Source organism: Tamandua tetradactyla, chromosome 20 (assembly GCF_023851605.1).
Source record: "Tamandua tetradactyla isolate mTamTet1 chromosome 20, mTamTet1.pri, whole genome shotgun sequence".
Taxonomy (NCBI): Eukaryota; Metazoa; Chordata; class Mammalia; order Pilosa; family Myrmecophagidae; genus Tamandua; species Tamandua tetradactyla.
The window spans coordinates 53209174-53231173 of NC_135346.1; the positions used below are offsets into that span (position 1 = coordinate 53209174).

General features: G+C 37.5%; 1 protein-coding gene across 6 annotated transcripts in view; it reads right to left on the reverse strand.

Moving 5' to 3' along the window:
• The window catches only part of FBXW11 (F-box and WD repeat domain containing 11), a 174895-nt gene that overhangs the window by 28222 nt on the left and 124673 nt on the right, over positions 1-22000 (reverse strand). For all 6 annotated transcript variants that reach the window (XM_077137641.1, XM_077137640.1, XM_077137644.1 and 3 more), the window contains 2 exons: positions 6130-6316; positions 5137-5227 (listed from right to left, as the gene is read on the reverse strand). In XM_077137641.1, the coding sequence (XP_076993756.1) occupies positions 5137-5227; positions 6130-6316 (278 nt within the window). The remainder of the gene's footprint in view (positions 1-5136; positions 5228-6129; positions 6317-22000) is intronic.

A 22000-nucleotide genomic window follows, 5' to 3' on the forward strand; every position in this document is an offset into this window, starting at 1 on the left:
GTTTTCAAGAACTGGTAACAAAAAATAGGTGACCCTAAAACCGTGGAGCTACAGCACAGAGAACTACAGGAAAGGGGAACAGGGAAATGCAACACTGTTAGTGTGTAGCACAAAATCCCCTGACATTTATGAACAGAAAACAACCACCCAGCATAAAAGGCTGAGACATATCCTCCATCCTAGACCCTCAAACAAGAGCTAGATTACGAAATCTCTCAGACACTCTGCCAGACATGAGAGTAACATTCTAAGTCAAATGGAAGTTAGCAGGCAATGCTTAGCATCTCAATGCTTATAAAGATCCTAATTTTCTAAAATACATTTCTAAATTTTAAAAGAAAAAGTCTGCTAAGTTGTTCATAATAGGTATTTTAGGAAGCCTCACTTAGGTCTGTTTCAATAATTATTACATCCCTGAGTCACAAGACACATGTAGTTTCTTTTGAAGTGCCACAAAAGTGACACTGAACCAGATCAGAACATTGTTCACTTTGCTGTACATGAATCCTGTGTAATTCCTGAGACTTCAATCATCTCAATCTCTCAGGCCACCCACAGGAGAAAGTGGCACTCCCTGCTGACTAAGACTGCCTAAAAGAATACCACCATGTTTGACAGCCTCAACCCTTACTTGAATACTTACACATCAGGTCTTTTTTAGAAAAACCAGACCTCTAAAAATGGGAGGCAGTCCAGTGTAGTGGAAAGTACTTAGGTCAATTAGCAGCTTTGGCAAATGACTTAAAACTGTCTGAGCTGCAGTTTCCTCCTCCGTAAAAAAAAAAATGGGAATACTAACAACTCCTTTGAAACTACTGTAAAGGATCAAATAGGATTACATGCATAACATGATCATCATAGTGCCTATAAAAATGGTAACAGTTATGCTCTCTTTCTCATTTGTTGTGAACACTAAACAAAAATAGTGGGCTGTGCTCCCCACCCCCCCAAAAAAGTCACACCTCTACTAAATAGCTAGGAATTGTTGTCTCAGTCTAGGCTGATATTTATTGCTGATAGCCTAAGCCACCCTAAATGTTCTCAGGAGGGACTATGCCTTCAAATGGAATTCTACTGTTATCTTAACTACAGTAGGAATACAGGTTGCACACAGGTGCACCTGTATTCATTCTGCAGATACCTGCCATTTCACTTGGACATCATGTGGTGTGGCTACTGTAGGGGAATATTTCATGTTTTTGAGAACTTGTAAAATCCCTTTACCCTGTGCAAATTTTCAAAATACTGGGAAAGTAGCCATAATACACAGAGTATACAGCGGTATATAAATTCGCAATAGAGTGAAAACAGATGTCTGAATATGGAGGAATAACATTATTTTTAGAAGCCTAAACACAACTGGGTGGGTGGGCAAGTTTCAGCATTTTCTGGTCAGTTCAATGTTAATATCAAGTTTACAAACCACAAAAAAGCTCCCCACTTTTCCTGAATAAAACGTGGTTTATTAAAAGGTGTGATACAACACACCAGCATTTTACCAGCGATCTGTTCCAAGGAGAGCACTTCAAAGCCTTAAATCCAGTGAATAAAAAGAGGAAAAGGGCAAATTATATGAAGGAGTTTCCTGCTACTATGAAATGGTAAAAGAATAATCCAAGTTTGGGGCATCAGGACTCTGATGATTAAGCCTATTAAAACAACTTTCATTTGTCTGTATAGGGGCACTCGTGGGCATGATAGAGTGAAAAAGAAAGCATGGTCTTTGTAGTGAGAATCTCAGTTCTGGCAATCTGAGGATTAAATGAAATACAAAGTACCCAGCACTAAGTACATCAATAACAACAACAACAATGAAAGCAGCAGCTAAGTACCTAGATAGCAAAGGAGAATATGGCTGCTGCTTTTAAGAATGCATCTCCTGTTCTTCAGGAATTCCTTCTCAATTTGGAGCCTCCATAAACTCTCTGTGTAGCAAGAACACCCAAGAGAGATGAACCTTTGAAGAAAGCTAAAAATTCTTATTTATTCTCCTGAGACTTCATTTCTCACATGTTCATTTTCTAACTAATGAAAACTGGTCACACTAAACCAGATACTCTATTTTTCCCTTAAAAATTAGCTAATTTCTGATGGGTTGATGGGGAATGGCAAGTTCAAGGATGAACGTTTCCATTCTGCCTGTCAGAGCGAAATCTGGGTATGGATGGGGCCAGCATAGGAACCAGAGCTGTCAAGGTAGAGCAAGAAGGGAAGAAAAAGGTATTGTAAACTAGCAACTATGCAAAGCATTAGGGAAAAAACATGGAGACTATAGCTATGTATGCACAAACTGAGGAAGAGGAATACAAACATCTACTTGATGTGTGGTATAAACTTATCTTTTGGCAATGTGCTTAAGCTCTTTAGAGCACTACCCTGCCCTAAATGGACTGAAACAAGGCCAACCAATCCAATCTTTAACTCAAACTTTTTTTCACCTAACAGTGAGGGGCACTGAGTATACATACAATTGGAGAAAGATGAGTCTTGAGATGTCTGTAAGGCATAAAGCAATATCCCTCTTTCGCCCTCAGTTCTTGAATTATCCACTTTGAAAATGAAAGATAACAATTCTAAGCCTAGAACAAGATAGACCTCAGTTAAAATCCCATCTCTTCTACATATGTGGCAAGTTCTAAAGCTTCGTAGACTCGGTTTCCTCCTTTTACAGATGGGGATAATAATAGGTTATCTCATGCAAGAATTAAATGCACAATTTATGTAAATCACCAATACAATATCATGGTACACTACAGGGGTTCAAAAGAGGTTACTGTTAATTATAACATTCTGGTTCTGAAGGTTCCAGACTAGACTTATGGGCCAGAGTCAAGCCCATGAGTCTGTCTCTCATTTTTTGATCCATGCATCACTGAAAGAACTCTCTACATGTATGACTACTCTGGACAGAACAAAACATACTCCCAAAATAGAGGTAAAGAGTACCGCTATTTTGATACAGAGACATAGCACAAAAAAGTTTTATTTTATGAAGAAGAGCATATTGTTGGATTACAGGTTCCATTATTCACTAGCTGTATGATGGACAAGCCACTTAACCTTTTATTGGAGACTACCTACCTTTCGGTTTTATCTAGAGTAGTAAATGAGAAAATGTATTATAAAGAGCTTAACAAAGTATCTGGCACAAGTAAATGCTGTATAAGTGGCACATTATTTCTATTATTACTATTAGTAATGGTTATACCAAAGTATAAATATCATCCCTGACAATGAGCAATCAATCCCACAAAAATCTGGAGGAGACTCTTATAGCCAGCCTGTGGGTTTCCCCAAACCACACTTTAAGAAACAATGGATAGACCACCATGATGTAGAGGTTTTGTGTCAAATAGGGTTTTTCCCTATTGCTCTGTTTTCCCTCACATCTGCCTCCTCTACTAACCTTAACATATTATTTCAGCCTGAGAAAATGGATATGGTAGACAGTGTCATACTCTGTCATGCCACAGAATATCATACTGTTGACTACAAGAGTAGTCGTGAGGAAGGAATTAAAATAATTCAAGTCACCAAGTCTTCAACCTGATCAAAGTTCTTTCAGAATTCTTGTTTATTAGTGATTGGCTATAAACACCATCCTTTTTATAATAAAGGACTTGATAAAATTATTCAAAGAAATTTGGAAATGCTTTTATGAGTAAATCTAAAATACAGTAACACAAAAGGTTATACTGTTTATAAAATTTAAGCACAATGTCTTGGCACACCCAACACAGGGGTAAGAGACAGTGCCTCTTCCCTGAAACACATACACATATACACCCCAACCTAAGATTAAAGTTAACACTACATCTCAACTACTACTTAACACAGTAGGGGCAATTTATTTTGCCAATGGATTAGTTTGTTCCTAAATTTTGTGGTGAAAAATTCTGTCTAGCAGAAGTTTTAAATTATTCAACCCTCTTTAAAAGGTTACTTTAATGAGAGGGAGGGTAAGGGGTATGTTATCTGTGAGTTTTTTCTTTTTTTCTTTTAATTTGTTTTTCTGGAGTGATGAAAATGTTCTAAAAAATGATCATTGTGATGAATACACAACTATGTGATGACACTATGAGCCATTGATTGCACACCATGTATGGACTGTATGTATGTATTTGTCAATAAAAATATTTTCTTTAAAAAGTTCTTTGTAGCTCATTTTAGAGAAGCAGAATAATTGAGACAAGGGTTTATGTTTCAAACAATGATATTCTAGTCACATTCAGATACTGTTAATGGAATGATTCCATTAGTTCACATTTGGGGGTAGGGGTGAGGAACCCTCCCAAAAAAGCAGACTTTTCTCTACTAATGAAGTTTGGCACAATAACTTTTATGCCTATCACCTGGGGGAGAGGATTACTTCACCCTTGGGAAACTGAGAGTAACTTTATGGGTGACACAACATTGGCTAGCTAAGATTAAACTTTTCTGCCAAGGAGGAAATACTGAAGCAACTAAGACATGCCAAGAACACATGTGAAAGAGTTAATGAGAAATGCCTGTGCATGTCTTTCCTAGTTCAAGGAAAGGGGTTAAATAATAAAACTGAACTAATTAGAACATATGAACAATATCAAACATCCCCAATGTTTCTCATCAAGTTTACAGAGTTTTTATTGGTCTGGTAAAGGTACACTCAAATACCAAAATTGAACAGGAGCATAATTTGCTCTAAAAACCCACTTAACTATTGTGCAGATCATATTTCAGTCATTTTTATGAAAAACTATGACTAATTTACAGAGGAAGCTGAGACTGCGGCTTCTCTACTTCTCTAGACATGGCTCAAAAATGTAAAAATATGCTTACCTGAAAAGCTGGGCCTTGGATTGTAGAATGCTTAGCAAATTAGAATAGAGTCGATTTTGTATTAACTTTTTAATATAGCCTTGCAGAAGCATTCCATCATTTAGAAAGTTAGATCATTTTTTGCAAAAAGGCATTATCTACTCTGAAGAATAGCTGCAGATTATACATTGACTATAACACTTTTGCTCCCAAGAGCAGTTCAACGTTAAAAAAATTTACTAGTCTCATGATTTTAGAACAAAAGAACACACTTGGGCAACATAAAAAGTTGAGAACAAGACACAAAACCCACATAAAACAGATAAATCATAAAGTTACCTCTATATCCTGGATAATCTTTGGGTATAACGACCTATAAAATGAATTGGGAGGGCCATCTGTGGGTCTGTTTTTAAACAGGTACTGATCCCTGGCAAATAAAAAACAAACAGATGTTACATTTTTGCACATAAAAGGGTGAATTTCATTTAAAAACAGTGCTTACAAAGATACTGTATTTCCCTTGTTTCTTGATTTGCACTGAGTGTTAGTGGCTCAAAAGCAGTATTTCTGCCAATTAAATTTATATGTTAAAGGCAAATTTACTTCAACTTACAGCTCTCTAACATGATCCTGGACTTTTATTTTGTGAGTAAACCTAAAATACAATAATCCAGTCTGTCATTGTATAGTTTTTTATTAAAGAGGTATATAATGCTAATGTAGTTTTGTGAAAAGTCTAATTTAGTACTCACTCATTAAACTTCCTCCAATAAATAAACACTTTCCTTACCCTCACTCACACCGTCACCTGTACTGTCATCTGTAATTCCATTTTCCTGTGTTAACTGGGCAAGGTCACTGACATGTTTAGAGGTATAAAGTTGCATTTAAGCTAATGATATTTCTATGAAAAACCCCACCCCAATGTCCCCCATATCCTCAACCAGAGCAACAACAAATAGCAAAATGGCATAATTTGATGTCTTCTATTTTCTTTTGCTTTAATTATCTTTAGTAACAGCATCATCACCTAAGAAAAATGTGGAGAGAAAATACATAGTTTTGAAAAGCCAACTCACTCATTTGAACTACATGCTACTTCCTAACAGTTAATAAATATAAAGAAATTATACATTTCAGAAGGGAAAATGCAGAACATTCTAACAATTTTAACCTCCCTTCCCACTCTTAACCACTCATCCTTTTCTGCTTCTTGAAAACAGGCCAACACATTTTCAAAGTATAATTTATAACTGCATTTTGGGTAATCAAGCTGACCCTATATTGAAGAAATTTTTTCCCAAGGGTAGAAGCAGCCCAAGTACTTACCACCCTCTTCTTTCTGAAAGTCCCTTCCATAGAGGATCAGTGCGTACCATCCGTTCAATCAGCTTCTTCCAAAGCATTCCTTCTGAGATCACTCGCTGCCATTCTTTACAAACCAGTTCTGCTGCACATAGAGACCTGGCATCCAAGTAGGAAAGAATGTTTTCTGCTATGTGATCTAAGCCTTGCTCTATAAGATAGAAAAGGTAATGAAGAAATGTGAAAAATAGATGAAAATATTTATCAGCCATGATTTCCTTAAAGATGAATAAAGATATTTTGAAGTAAACTACTGAAGTCATATCAGAAGTTCTCTCTCTATATATATACATATATACACAAATGCATGAATACATAACCATGTATTCTTCTTTTTGGTTCTGATTTTTTAACATAAAACAATAGCAACTGTTCTCTATGTGTACAAGTGGCTCCGGACAGGTCTGTATTTGTCAGAACTAAGACAAAAGACATTTCATCTTCTTTTACATAATTCTTTAAAAAACCTTCTAAGGTAATGACTACAAACGGTACAGATGAGACACAGAGAGATAAAATACTCAAAGTTACACAACTACTGAGTGGTTAAGCCAAGATGAGAACTCAGATGTCTCACTCCAAAGTTTCTGTTCTTTCCCCTTTCTTCACCGTCTCTAATAAGAAACCATATTTCATTAAGCTATTCCTATAAAATCTTAAAAACCTGATGAATAGTTAAATGGCAATTCAAGAGTTAAAGTCAGTTATACTTAGATATATTTTATCAGTCTTTTCTTTTTCTTCTAGTGGGTTTCATTTTCTATTCCTGAGTAGATGGTAAAAATTCTCATAAGAGCCACATGTCTAGAACTTTAGAGGTTATCAGGTTCAGCCTCCCACACAAACATAATATAAGGTGTCTCTCAACCACTACCTAAACATCACCATTGTTAAGTCTACTAAGGGGTGTGGTGCACTGTTGCATCCTAAACTCCCAACCCCCGGGTCTGGTGATGTCCTCTGCAACTACAAGAATTAAAGCTTGACTTCTGAGAAGACAGCAGAGTAGGATAAGCTAAGTTCAACCCTGCTCCATGGACCAACTAATTAGAAAAGTAACAGAAAAAGAAGCAGGACATCAGTTTCAAGGTGCAAGTGACCAGAGAGGATCTTCTACACTACATAGGGAGGTCCTGGATGAAAAAGCAGAGAAACTGGGATGGAGAAAACAGGATGAGGGTGCTGGGTAGTGACTCCAACTGGAGCAAACAGAGGCACGCAGGAAGGAGCGGGTCTCAAAGGTGTGGCATGCTCTTGCACTCCCTACCAGCCTCCGCTGGTAACTTGGGAGATCTTCCCCCCTCAGTTCTGCAACTAGGAGCACCTATGGGGAATCTGGAAGCTAGTAGGCTTGCTTTTCCTAAATACAGAGACCTTCTAGACAGTGCACAGTGCCTAATGCTGATGTCTGAGACAGGCCACTGTCGGCACTGGTTTTTGGCAGACACTGGGGGTTGCTTCCTTTGGGAGAAGGGGAAGAAGTAAAATGGAGCCAGTATGACAGTTGGCCAGCAAAACAGACTCAATGCAACCTACTTACACTTTCTTTCCCCCACAGTAGACCAAAGCTATCAGGGATGCTCAGGCAGAAAGAAGTGGTTGAAGATGCAAGCTGAGCCACACTGTACCACCAGGCTTTTCCAGGTTGGCTGAGGGCAGAGGCATTGAAATATTTAGTCCCACAGTCAAGGTCATTGTAAGCAGGAGCCTGGAAACCACAACACCTATTGGGCTCACAAGCAGATTTTCTGCCAATGTGCATAATGCCCATCCACCGGTCTCAGGGTTGGCAGCTTTCAGTGTGCATGACACAAGCAGCCTTGGCTGGAATTGTACGGGGTCTCCATTCTGCTTAGCCGTCTCCCACAGTCGGGGAGAAGTGCACTGGAGCGGAAGAGGTGGCCCAGGAGTTCCACCTGCTGGGAAGATGCAGAAAGTACACTTTGGCAAACTGTCTATCTGTCTAACTTTCAACAGATCTTCAAGTAGAATTGCATCTTCTGCATAAGGTCCTGGCCTTGGTTCAGCAGGAATTACTGACAAGCCAAGAGCAAAAGGAGACCTTCAAAAATAAAACCTTAGACAAGAGGGGAAATCATTTTGCAAAATTATCTTATCAAGATAATCAAATGACTTGAAAGCAACAGAAAATCACAAAGCACATGAAGATGCGGCAGATATGGCCCAGTCAAATGACCACATAAAAACACCAGCGGAGACATAGAATTTGGAACTAATCAAAGACATCCATACAAATTTCCTAAATAAATTCAATGGGCTTGCTAATACATAAAAGATATCAAGAAGGCATTAGAAGAGCATAAAGAAGAACTTGAAAAATATGAATAGGAAAATAGTGACTCTCAAAAAGATGAAAGATAGTGTGCACCAAATTAAAAATATATTAGAGACACAAAACAGCAGATTTGAAGAAAGAACCTGGACCAGAGGACAGGACAGCGGAATTCGAATGCACCAAAGAACAAATGGGGAAAAAAGACTAAAAACTGGAATTGGATCTAAGGGAAATGATGGACAACAAGAAGCAAACAAATATAACAATCACTGGTATTCTAGAAGGAGAATAGAAAAAAACCAAGGAAGATTCACTGAGAGGGTAACAGGGGAAAGCTTCCTAACTCTTATAAAAAAACATAAACATTAAAACCAAAGATGTTCCACAAACCTCAAACAGAATAAATCCAAATAGACTCATGCAGAGACATATACTGATCAGAATCTCAAATGCTAAATAGGAGCAGAAAGTCCTGAAAGCAGCAAGAGAAAAGCAATTCACCAGATACAAGGGAAGCCACATAATACTAAGTTTGGACTACTCAACAGGCACCATGGAGGCAAGAAAGCAATGGTATCATATATTTAAGATTCTCAAAGAAAAAGAGTTCCAGCCAAGAATTCTTTTTTCAGCAAAGTTGTCCTTCAAAAGTGAGGGAGAGATTAAAATTTTCACAAACAAATACTGAGAGAATTTGTTAACAAGAGACCTGCGATACAAGTAATATTAAGGAGTTCTGTCAGCTGAAAAAGATAGGAGAGAGAGGTGTGGAGGAGGGCACAGAAGTAAAGAGGATCAGTGAAGGTAACTTAAAAAGAGAGGGAGAAGGAAAAGAATATACAGATCCGACAAATAAAAACCAAAGTATAAGATGGCAAATTAAAAAACTGCCTTTACAGTAATAATTTCGAATGTTAATGAACTAAACTCACCAATAAGAAGAAACAGACTGGCAGCAGTAGATAATGCTGTTTGTCAGTACTCATCTTAGACCCAAGGATACAAATAGCCCAAAAGTGAAAGGATAGAAAAACATGTTCCATGCAAACTGTAACGAAAAGAAAGCAGGAACATATACAAATATCAGACAAAATAGACTTTAAATGTAAAGATGTTGTAAGACACAAGGAAGGACACTGTGGGTTAATAAGGGACAATTCATCAAGAAGAAATAACAATTATAGATGTTTATGCTTCCAAGGAGCTCCAAAGTACATGAGGAAAACACTGGCAAAACTGAAGGGAGCAATAGGCATTTCAAAAATAATAGTGGGAAACTTCAAGATACTACTCTTCTCTATAGATAGAACAACCAATCAGACAGAGGATCAACAAGTTAAAAGAGAACCTAAGCAATGTGATGAATTAGACGTAACAGACATACACAGATCCTTACACCACAAAATACGAGGATATACACTCTTTCCTAGTGTTCATGGAACATTCCCAAAGATAGATCAAATGCTGGGGTACAAAACAGGTATAAATTTTAAAAGACTGACATTATTCAAAGCACTTTCTCTGATCATAACAGAATGAAGATGGAAATCAATAACCACCAAGTAACTTGAACTTTCACAAATAGATGGAAATTAAATAAGGTACTCATATCATCAGGGGGTCAAGGAGGAAACTGCTAGAGAAATTAGTAAGTAATTGAAGATGAATGAAAATGAAGATATAACATATCAGAACTTATGGTAGGTGGCAAAGTCAGTGCTGAGAGAGAAATTCATTGCCCTAAATGCCTACATTATAAAAGAAGAATGAGGAAAAATCGAAGACTTAACTGCTCACCTGGAAGAACTAGAGAAAGAATAGCAAACTAATTCCAAAGCAAATACAGTAAGAGAATACCAAAGATTAAACCAGAAATAAATGAATTGGAGGGCAAAAAAAAAGAATCAATAAAACAAGAAGTTGGTTCTTTGAGAAAACCAATAAAATTGATGGACCCCTAGCAAGGCTGACAATGAGAAAAAGAGAGGATGCAAATAAACCAAATCAGAAATAAGAGGGGTGTAACTATGGATCCCAAAGAAATTTTTTTAAAAATCATAAGCGGATACTATGAACAATTATACACCAACAAACTAGACAAATTAGATGAAATGGACAAATTCCTAGAAATACACGAACAATCTACCTTGATTCGAGAAGAAAAAGAAGATCTCAACAAACCAATCACATGTAAAGATAGTGAACCAGTCATTAAAAATCTTCCTATAAAGAAAAGACCAGGGCTAGATGGCTTCACAGGGCAATTTTACCAAATATTCCAAAGAGAACTAACACCAATCCTGTTCAAATGCTTCCAAAAATAGAGGAAAAAGGAAAACTACCTAATTCATGTTATGAAGCTAGTATGACTGTGATACCAAAACCGGATAAAGATGCTATAAGAAAGGAAAACTACAGACCAATCTCCCTAAAGAATATAGATGTAAAAATTCTCAACAAAATACTTGTAAATTGAATCCAACAACACATGAAAAGAGTTATACAACACGAACAAGTGGGGTTCATACCAGGAATTCCAGGGTGGTTGAACACAAGAAAATCAATCAATGTAATACAACTCATTAACAAATCGAAAGGGAAAAAATCACATGATCACCTCAACTGAGGCAGGAAAAACATCAACAAAATTGAGCAACCCTTTCTAGTAAAAACACTTCAAAAGGCAGGAATTGAAGGAAACTTCCTCAGTATGATAAAGGCCTTATATATATAAAACTCAGAGTCAGCATTATACATAATGGTAAGAGACTGAAATTACTCCTAAGATCTGGAACGAAGCACTGTCACTACTATTATTCAACATTGTGCTAGAAATTCTAGCTAGAGTAATCAGGCAAGAAAAAGAAATAAAAGGCAACAAAATAGGAAAGGAAGTAGTAAAATTTTCATTATTTACTAATGTCATGATTTGATACTTGGAAAAGCCTGAGAAATCTATGAAAAAGCTACTTGAGCTGATAAATTCAGCAAAGTGGCAGGATACAAGATAAATGTGCAAAAATCAGTAATGTTTCTATACACAAGTAATGATGGAACTGAGGAGACAACTAAGGAAAAAATTTAGTTAACAATACCAATGTAAAAAAATATTTAGGAATAAACTTAACAAGGGATCTAATGGGTCTGTACACAAAAACCTACAAAACATTGCTAAAAGAAATCAAAGAAAATATAAATAGGCAGAAAGACATTCTGAGTTCATAGAAAGTTAAATGTCATTAAGATGTCAATTCTATCCAAATGGATCTACAGATTCAATGCAATACCAATCAAAATCCTAACAGTCTACTTTGAAGATTTAGGATAGCTAGTTACCAAATTTATTTGAAAGGGACTAAGACCTCGATTAGCCAAAAATATTCTAAGAAAAGAAGAATGAAGGGGGAGGACTAACACTTTCTAATTGTAAAGCTTATTAGAAAGCCGCAGAGGTCAAAACAGCATGATACCGGCACAGAGACAGACATACTGCTCAATGAAATCAAACAGAGTTTGGAAATAGACCCCCAGATCTATGGTCAAATGATTTTCCATAAGGCACCCAAATCCACTAAACTGTGACAGAATAGTCTTTTCAATAAATGGGCCAGGCAGAACTGGATAGTAATAGCCAGAACAATGAAAGAGGATCCCTATTCTATACTCTATACAAAAATTAATTCAGGACTTCCGGAGAAGATGGCGGCTTAGTAAGACGCGTGGATCTTAGTTCCTCCTCCAGAACAGCTACTAGGGGAGTAGAAACGATACACAACAGCTCCCAGAGCCACGACAGAGATCAAAAAGACAGCGTACCCCATCCTGGAACGGCTGACTGGCTGGAAGAACCCGCTCTGGTGAGATCGCAGAGGGGCGCGGGCTTCCCTGGGCCGGGGCGGCAAGCGGCCAGTGTCCCTCCCTTCCTCCTTCCCGGGCCAGCTGGGAGAAGTGGACAGGCGGTCCCCTCAAGCCACAGCAGCTGGCGACGCCCCCACGTGCGGCCCCCCGGACCAACTGGGAGAATTGGATCGGAGATCCCCAGGCCGCGGAGAACGGTGACCGGGGTCCATTCCAGACATGTGACTTCCCGGTCCGGCTGGGAACGGTGCACTCTCCCGGGCCGCGGCAGCTGGCGCCCTCCCGCCATGCTTGGCACCCCGGGCCGACTAGGACATCCGGACGGGCGCTCTCCCAGGCTGAGGCGGCCGGCAACCCTCCCCGCGTTCGGATCCCCGGGCTGGCTGGCACTCTTCCAAGCCGCTTCGGCTGGCGAAACCTCCCCCACGGCGACAGTTTTCCAAAGTTAAAGGACCCACAGCATCTTTTATTGGTGGGACCTGCAGACAAACGTGTGCCACAAGCGCCACCTACTGGGCAGGATAATAAAAACAGAACTCAGAGATTTCACAGAAAAATCTTTCAACCTGTTGGGTCCAACACCCAGGGAAATCTGACTAAATGCCCAACGCCAGCAGAAGATAACGGATCAAGCTCAGAAAATTGAAAATATGGCCCAGTCAAAGGAGCAAACCAATAGTTCAAATGAGATACAGGAGCTGAGACAGCTAATGCTGAATATACGAACAGAAACGGGAAACCTCTTCAAAAATGAAATCGATAAATTGAGGGAGCACATGAAGAAGACATGGGCTGAACAAAAAGAAGAAATAGAAAAACTGAAAAAACAAATCACAGAACTTATGCAAGTGAAGGATAAAGTAGAAAAGATGGAAAAAACAATGGATACCTACAATGATAGATTTAAAGAGACAGAAGATAGAATTAGTGATTTGGAGGATGGAACATCTGAAGTCCAAAAAGAAACAGAAACTATAGGGAAAAGAATGGAAAAATTTGAAGAGGGGATCAGGGAACTGAAGGACAATATGAAGCACACAAATATACATGTTGTGGGTGTCCCAGAAGGAGAAGAGAAGGGAAAAGGAGGAGAAAAACTAATGGAAGAAATTATCACTGAGAATTTCCCAACTCTTATGAAAGATCTAAAATTACAGATCCAAGAAGTGCAGCGCACCCCAAAGAGAATAGACCCAAATAGGCGTTCTCCAAGACACTTACTAGTTAGAATGTCAGAGGTCAAAGAGAAAGAGAGGATCTTGAAAGCAGCAAGAGAAAAACAATCCATCACATACAAGGGAAACCCAATAAGACTATGTGTAGATTTCTCAAAAGAAACCATGGAAGCTAGAAGACAGTGGGATGATATATTTAAATTACTAAAAGAGAAAAACTGCCAACCAAGACTTCTATATCCAGCAAAATTGTCCTTCAGAAATGAGGGAGAAATTAAAACATTTTCAGACAAAAAGTCACTGAGAGAATTCGTGACCAAGAGACCAGCTCTGCAAGAAATACTAAAGGGAGCACTAGAGTCAGATACAAAAAGACAGAAGAGAGAGGTATGGAGAAGAGTGTAGAAAGAAGGAAAATCATATATGATATATATAATACAAAAGGAAAAATGGTAGAGGAAAGTATTATCCAAACAGAAATAACACTAAATGTTAATGGACTGAATTCTCCAATCAAAAGACACAGACTGGCAGAATGGATTAAAAAACAGGATCCTTCTATATGCTGTCTACAGGAAACACATCTTAGACCACAAGATAAACATAGGTTGAAAGTGAAAGGTTGGGAAAAGATATTTCATGCAAATAACAACCAGAAAAGAGCAGGAGTAGCTATACTAATATCCAACAAATTAGACTTCAAATGTAAAACAGTTAAAAGAGACAAAGAAGGACACTATCTACTAATAAAAGGAACAATTAAACAAGACATAACAATCATAAATATTTATGCACCGAACCAGAATGCCCCAAAATACGTGAGGAATACACTGCAAACACTGAAAACGGAAATAGACACATATACTATAATAGTTGGAGACTTCAATTCCCCACTCTCATCAATGGACAGAACATCTAGACAGAGGATCAATAAAGAAATAGAGAATCTGAATATTACTATAAATGAGCTAGACTTAACAGACATTTATAGGACATTACATCCCACAACAGCAGGATACACCTTTTTCTCAAGTGCTCATGGATCATTCTCAAAGATAGACCATATGCTGGGACACAAAGTAAGTCTTAACAAATTTAAAAAGATTGAAATCATACACAACACTTTCTCGGATCATAAAGGAATGAAGTTGGAAATCAATAATAGGCGGAGTGCCAGAAAATTCACAAATACGTGGAGGCTCAACAACACACTCTTAAACGAGTGGGTCAAAGAAGAAATTGCAAGAGAAATTAGTAAATACCTTGAGGTGAATGAAAACGAAAACACAACATATCAACCTATGGGACGCAGCAAAGGCAGTGCTAAGAGGGAAATTTATTGCCCTAAATGCCTATATCAGAAAAGAAGAAAAGGCAAAAATTCAGGAATTAACTGTCCACTTGGAAGAACTGGACAAAGAACAGCAAACTAACCCCAAAGCAAGCAAAAGGAAAGAAATAACAAAGTATAGAGCAGAAATAAATGAAATTGAAAACAATAGAGAAAATCAGTAAGACCAGAAGTTGGTTCTATGAGAAAATCAATAAGATTGATTGGCCCTTAGCAAGACTGACAAAAAGAAGAAGAGAGAGGATGCAAATAAATAAGATCAGAAATGGAAGAGGAGACATAACCACTGACCTCACAGAAATAAAGGAGGTAATAACAGGATACTATGAACAACTTTACGCTAATAAATACAACAATTTAGATGAAATGGATGGGATCCTGGAAAGGCATGAACAACCAACTTTGACTCAAGAAGAAATAGATGACCTCAACAAACCAATCACAAGTAAAGAAATTGAGTCAGTCATTCAAAAGCTTCCTAAAAAGAAAAGTCCAGGACCAGACAGCTTCACATGTGAATTCTACCAAACATTCCAGAGAGAATTAGTACCAACTCTCCTCAAACTCTTCAAAAAAATCGAAGTGGAGGGAAAGCTACCTAATTCATTCTATGAAGCCAATATCACCCTCATACCAAAACCAGGCAAAGATATTACCAAAAAAGAAAACTACAGACCAATCTCTCTAATGAATGTAGATGCAAAAATCCTCAACAAAATTCTAGCAAATCGAATCCAACAACACATTAAAAGAATTATACATCATGACCAAGTAGGATTCATCCCAGGTATGCAAGGATGGTTCAACATAAGAAAATCAATTAATGTAATACACCATATCAACAAATCAAAGCAGAAAAATCACATGATCATCTCAATTGATGCAGAGAAGGCATTTGACAAGATTCAACATCCTTTCCTGTTGAAAATACTTCAAAAGATAGGAATACAAGGGAACTTCCTTAAAATGATAGAGGGAATATATGAAAAACCCACAGCTAATACCATCCTCAATGGGGAAAACTCGAAAACTTTCCCCCTAAGATCAGGAACAAGACAAGGATGTCCATTATCACCACTATTATTCAACATCGTGTTGGAGGCTCCAGCCAGAGCAATTAGACAAGAAAAAGAAATACAAGGCATCAAAATTGGAAAGGAAGAAGTAAAACTATCACTGTTTGCAGACGATATGATACTATACGTCGAAAACCCGGAAAAATCCACAACAAAACTACTAGAGCTAATAAATGAGTACAGCAAAGTAGCAGGTTACAAGATCAACATTCAAAAATCTGTAGCATTTCTATACACTAGTAATGAACAAGCTGAGGGGAAAATCAAGAAATGAATCCCATTTACAACTGCAACTAAAAGAATAAAATACCTAGGAATAAATTTAACTAAAGAGACAAAAAACCCATACAAAGAGAACTATAAAAAACTGTTAAAAGAAATCACAGAAGACCTAAATAGATGGAAGGGCATACCGTGTTCATGGACTGGAAGACTAAATATAGTTAAGATGTCAATCCTACCTAAATTGATTTACAGATTCAATGCAATACCAATCAAAATCCAAACAACTTATTTTTCAGAAACAGAAAAACCAATAAGCAAATTTTTCTGGAAGGGCAGGGTGCCCCGAATTGCTAAAAGTATCTTGAGGAAAAAAAACGAAGCTGGAGGTCTAGCAATGCCGGACTTTAAGGCATATTATGAAGCCACAGTGGTCAAAACAGCATGGTATTGGCATAAAGATAGATATATCGACCAATGGAATCAAATAGAGTGCTCAGATATAGACCCTCTCATCTATGGACATTTGATCTTTGATAAGGCAGTCATGCCAACTCACCTGGGACAGAACAGTCTCTTCAATAAATGGTGCCTAGAGAACTGGATATCCATATGCAAAAGAATGAAAGAAGACCCATCTCTCACACCCTATACAAAAGTTAACTCAAAATGGATCAAAGATCTAAACATTAGGTCTAAGACCATAAAACAGTTAGAGGAAAATGTAGGGAGACATCTTACGAAACTTACAATTGGAGGCGGTTTTATGGACCTTAAACCTAAAGCAAGAGCACTGAAGAAAGAAATAAATAAATGGGAGCTCCTCAAAATTAAACACTTTTGTGCATCAAAGGACTTCATCAAGAAAGTAGAAAGACAGCCTACACAATGGGAGACAATATTTGGAAACGACATATCAGATAAAGGTCTAGTATCCAGAATTTATAAAGAGATTGTCCAACTCAACAACAAAAAGACAGCCAACCCAATTACAAAATGGGAAAAAGACTTGAACAGACACCTCTCAGAAGAGGAAATACAAATGGCCAAAAGGCACATGAAGAGATGCTCAATGTCCCTGGCCATTAGAGAAATGCAAATCAAAACCACAATGAGATATCATCTCACAGCCACCAGAATGGCCATTATCAACAAAACAGCAAATGACAAGTGCTGGAGAGGATGCGGAGAAAGAGGCACACTTATCCACTGTTGGTGGGAATGTCAAATGGTGCAACCACTGTGGAAGGCAGTTTGGCGGTTCCTCAAAAAACTGAATATAGAATTGCCATACGACCCAGCAATACCATTGCTAGGTATCTACTCAAAGGACTTAAGGGCAAAGACACAAATGGACATTTGCACACCAATGTTTATAGCAGCGTCATTTACAATTGCAAAGAGATGGAAACAGCCAAAACGTCCATCAACAGACGAGTGGCTAAACAAACTGTGATATAGACATACGATGGAATATTATGCAGCTTTAAGACAGAATAAACTTATGAAGCATGTAATAACATGGATGGACCTAGAGAACATTATGCTGAGTGAGTCTAGCCAAAAACTAAAGGACAAATACTGTATGGTCCCACTGATGTGAACCGGCATTCGAGAATAAACTTGGAATATGTCATTGGTAACAGAGTCCAGCAGGAGTTAGAAACAGGGTAAGATAATGGGTAATTGGAGCTGAAGGGATACAGACTGTGCAACAGGACTAGATACAAAAACTCAAAAATGGACAGCACAATAATACCTAATTGTAAAGTAATCATGTTAAAACACTGAATGAAGCTGCATCTGATATATAGGGGTTTTTTTTGTCTTTTTTTTTTGTACTATTATTTTTATTTTTTTCTCTATATTAACATTCTATATCTTTTTCTGTTGTTTTGCTAGTTCTTCTTCTAAATCGATGCAAATGTACTAAGAAATGATGATCATGCATCTATGTGATGATGTTAAGAATTACTGATTGCATATGTAGAATGGAATGATTTCTAAATGTTGGGTTAATTTCTTTTTTTTTTCTTTAATTAATAAAAAAAATTAATTCAAAGTGGATCAAATATTTAAATATAAAAGCCAGTACCATAAAACTCCTACAAGAAAACATAAGGAAACATCTTCAAGACCTAGTAATAGGAGGGAGCTTCTTAAACTTTATACCCAAAGCATAAGTAATGAAAGTAAAAAATAGATTGTGTGCTGGTTTGAAAGGATGTATGGACCCTAGAAAAGCCATCTTTTAATCTAAATTCCATTTCATAAAGGTAAAATAATCCCTATTCAATACTGTATGTTTGAAACTGTAATCAGATCATCTCCCTGGAGGTGTGATTTAATCAAGAGTGGTTGTTAAGCTGAATTAGGTGGCGACATGTCTCCACCCATTTGGGTGGGTTTGATAAGTTCCTGGAGTCCTATAAAAGAAGAAACATTTTGGAGAATAAGAAATTCAGAGAGAGCAGAGAATGCTGCAGCACCATGAAGCAGAGAGCCCATCAGCCAGCATTTTGGAGATGAAGAAGGAAGACACCTGGGGAGCTTCATGAAACAGGAATCCAGGAGAGAAAGCTAGCAGATGACGCTGTGCTCGCCATGTGCCCTTCCACCTGAGGGAGAAAAACCGTGACTGTGTTCACCATGTGCTTTCTCAGATGAGAGAGAGACCCTGAATTTCATCGGCCTTCTTGAACCAAGGTATCTTTCCCTGGATACCTTTGATTGGACATTTCTATAGACTTGCTTTAATTGGGACATTTTCTCGGCCTTAGAACTGTAAACTAGCAATTTATTAAATTCCCCTTTTTAAAAGCCATTCAGTTTCTGGTATATTGCATTCAGGCAGCTAGCAGACTAGAACAGACGGCAGCTCCTCAAAATCAAATGCTTCTTGTATGCCTCAGAGGACGTTGCCAAAGAGGTGAGGAGGCAGTCAACTCAACGGGAGAAAATATTTGGAAATTGTAATTATTTCCAAATATTTTACCCTTATTATCAGATAAGGGTATAATATCCAGTATATATAAAGAAATTCTACAACTCAACAACAAAGAACAAACAATCCAAATACAAAATGAGCAAAAGATATGAATAAACATTTTTCTGAAGAACAAATACAAAATGCTAAAAAACGCATGAAGAGATATTCATCTTCATCAGCTAAATGGGAAATGCAAATCAGATCTCTCACACATTAACAATGGCTGCTTATAAACAAACAGAAAACCCAAATGTTGGAGAGGATGTGGAGAAATTAAAACACTTATTCACTGCTGCTGGGAATGTACAATGGTATAGCCACTGTGGAAGAACAAGTGGGGTTTATTACAGGAACGCAAGAATGACTCAAAACAAGAAAACGAATTAATGTAATACAGCACATTAACAAAACAAAAGGGAAAAAAATCACAAGATCATCTCAATGCTGAAAAAGCATTCAACAAAATTCAACATCCTTTTCTGATAAAAACACTTCAAAAGGTAGGAATCAAAGGTAACTTCCTCAACATACTAAAGGGCATATATGAAAAACCCATAGCCAGCATCATACTCAATGGAGAGAGACGGAAAGCTTTTCCCCTAAGATCGGGATCAAGAGAAGGATGCCTGCTGTCACCACTACTTTTTAACTAGTTTTTAAGTAACTTCTTAACTACTTTTTAAGAAGTTCTACGTAGAGCAATCAGGCACGAAAAAGAATTAAAAGGCATCCAAATTGGAAAGGAAGAAGTAAAACTTTCACTATTTGCAAATGACATGGAAAATCCTGAAAAACACACAACAAAGTTACTTGAGCTAAATAAACAAATTCAGCAAGGTAGTGGGATATAAAATTAATGTGCAAAAATCAGTAACATTTCTATAAACAAGCAATGAGCTAACTGAGGAGTCAATTAAGGAAAAAATTCCATTCAAAAGAACAAGTAAAAGAATCAAGTATCTAGGAATGAATTTAACTCGGAATGTAAAGAGGACTTGTACACAGAAAAGTACATAATTGCTAAAAGAAATCAAAGAAGATATAAATAGGTGGAAAGGCATTCCCTGTTCATAGATAGGAAGGTTAAATACAGTTAAGATGTCAATTCTACCCAGATTAATCTACAGATTCAATGCAGTACCAACCAAAAGTCCAACAATCTACTTTGAAGACTTGGAAAACTAGTTAACAAATACATCTGGAAGGGATACAGATCTCGAATAGCTAAAAGCAACCTAAAAAATAAGAATGAAGTGGGAAGATTTACACTTCCTGAATTTAAAACTTATCATAAAGCCACAGTAGACAAAACAGCATGGTACTGGCACAAAGACAGAAATATTGGCCAACAGAATCTAATCAAGAGCAGAAAAAGACCACCAAATCTATGGTCAACTCACTGTCAACAAGGCTCCCAAATCCACTGAACTGGGGCAAAATAGTCTTTTCAATAAATGGGCAAGGGAGAACTGCCTATCAATAGCCAAAAGAATGAAAGAGGACCCTTTCCTTACAGCCTAAACAAAAATTAACTCAAAGTGCATCAAACACTTAAATATAAGGACCAGTACCATACAGCTCCTAGAAGAAAATACAGGTAAACATCTTCAAGACCTAGTAATAGAAAGTAGCTTCCTAAACTTTACACCCAAAGCACAAGCAACAAAAGAAAAAATAAATAAATGGGAACCCCTGAAAATCAAATGCTTTTGAGCCTCAAAAGACTCTGACCAAAAGGTGAAGAGGAGCCAACTCAAAAGGGGGAAAATATTTGGAAAACACACATCAGAAAAAGGTTTGATATCCTGTATACATAAAGAAATCATACAACTCAATAACAAGATTACAAGCAACCCAATTCAAAGTAAGCTAAATATATGAACAGACATTTTTCTGAAGAGCAAATACATATGGCTAAAAAGCACATGAAGAGATGCTCACCCTCATTAGCTGTAGCAAAAATACAGATCAAGACTACAATGAGATATCACCTCACACCAGGAAACTCCAAATGTTGGAGAAGATGTGGAAAAACTGGGACATTTATGCACTGCTGGTGGGAATGTACAACAGTACAGCCGCTATGGAAGACAGTTTGGCAGTTTCTTACAAAATGAAATATCAAGCTGCCTTATGATCCGGCAATACTACTACTCGGTATATACCCAGAAGAGCTGGAGGCAGTGAAACAAACAGATATTTGCATACTAATGTTCATAGCAACACTAGTCACAATTGCCAAAAGATGGAATCAATCCAAATGTCCATCAACAGATGAGTGGATAAACAAAATGTGGTATATACATACGTTGAAATACTATGCATCAGTAAGAGGAAATGATGTCCTGAAACACAGGACAAGATGGATGAGTCTTGAGGACATAATGTTGAGTGAAATTAGTCAGACACAAAAGGATCGATACTATATGATTCCACTTTTATGACCATGGTAAAGGTAAAATCAGAGGCTTTTAGTACAGAATATAGGGGACCTAAAGGTACACAGAAGCTTGAGATGGATCAACAGTTAGCTAATGAGGTTGAACTTAACTGTAAGCAAACAGAGAAAAGTGAAGGCAGTTCACTAGTGAGTCTATAAGTAATATTACCATATTGAAGGTGAACATGATTGAAAGGGGTTTATAGACCCATGCGTCCCACTGATTAACACTACAAATATAAGTAAGTTCTTGCATGAACTACTGCAAAGGTATGAATCTTGTACAAAGAGTATATAAGTTTAGGGGGTAGGGGGGAAACGCTATTGCATGCTATGGGCTATATTGAACAGGAAAACATCAACAATACCACAGCAACACCAGGGGTAAATAATGGGGGGAGGGATGAGAGTTGGGGGGGTTGGATTTT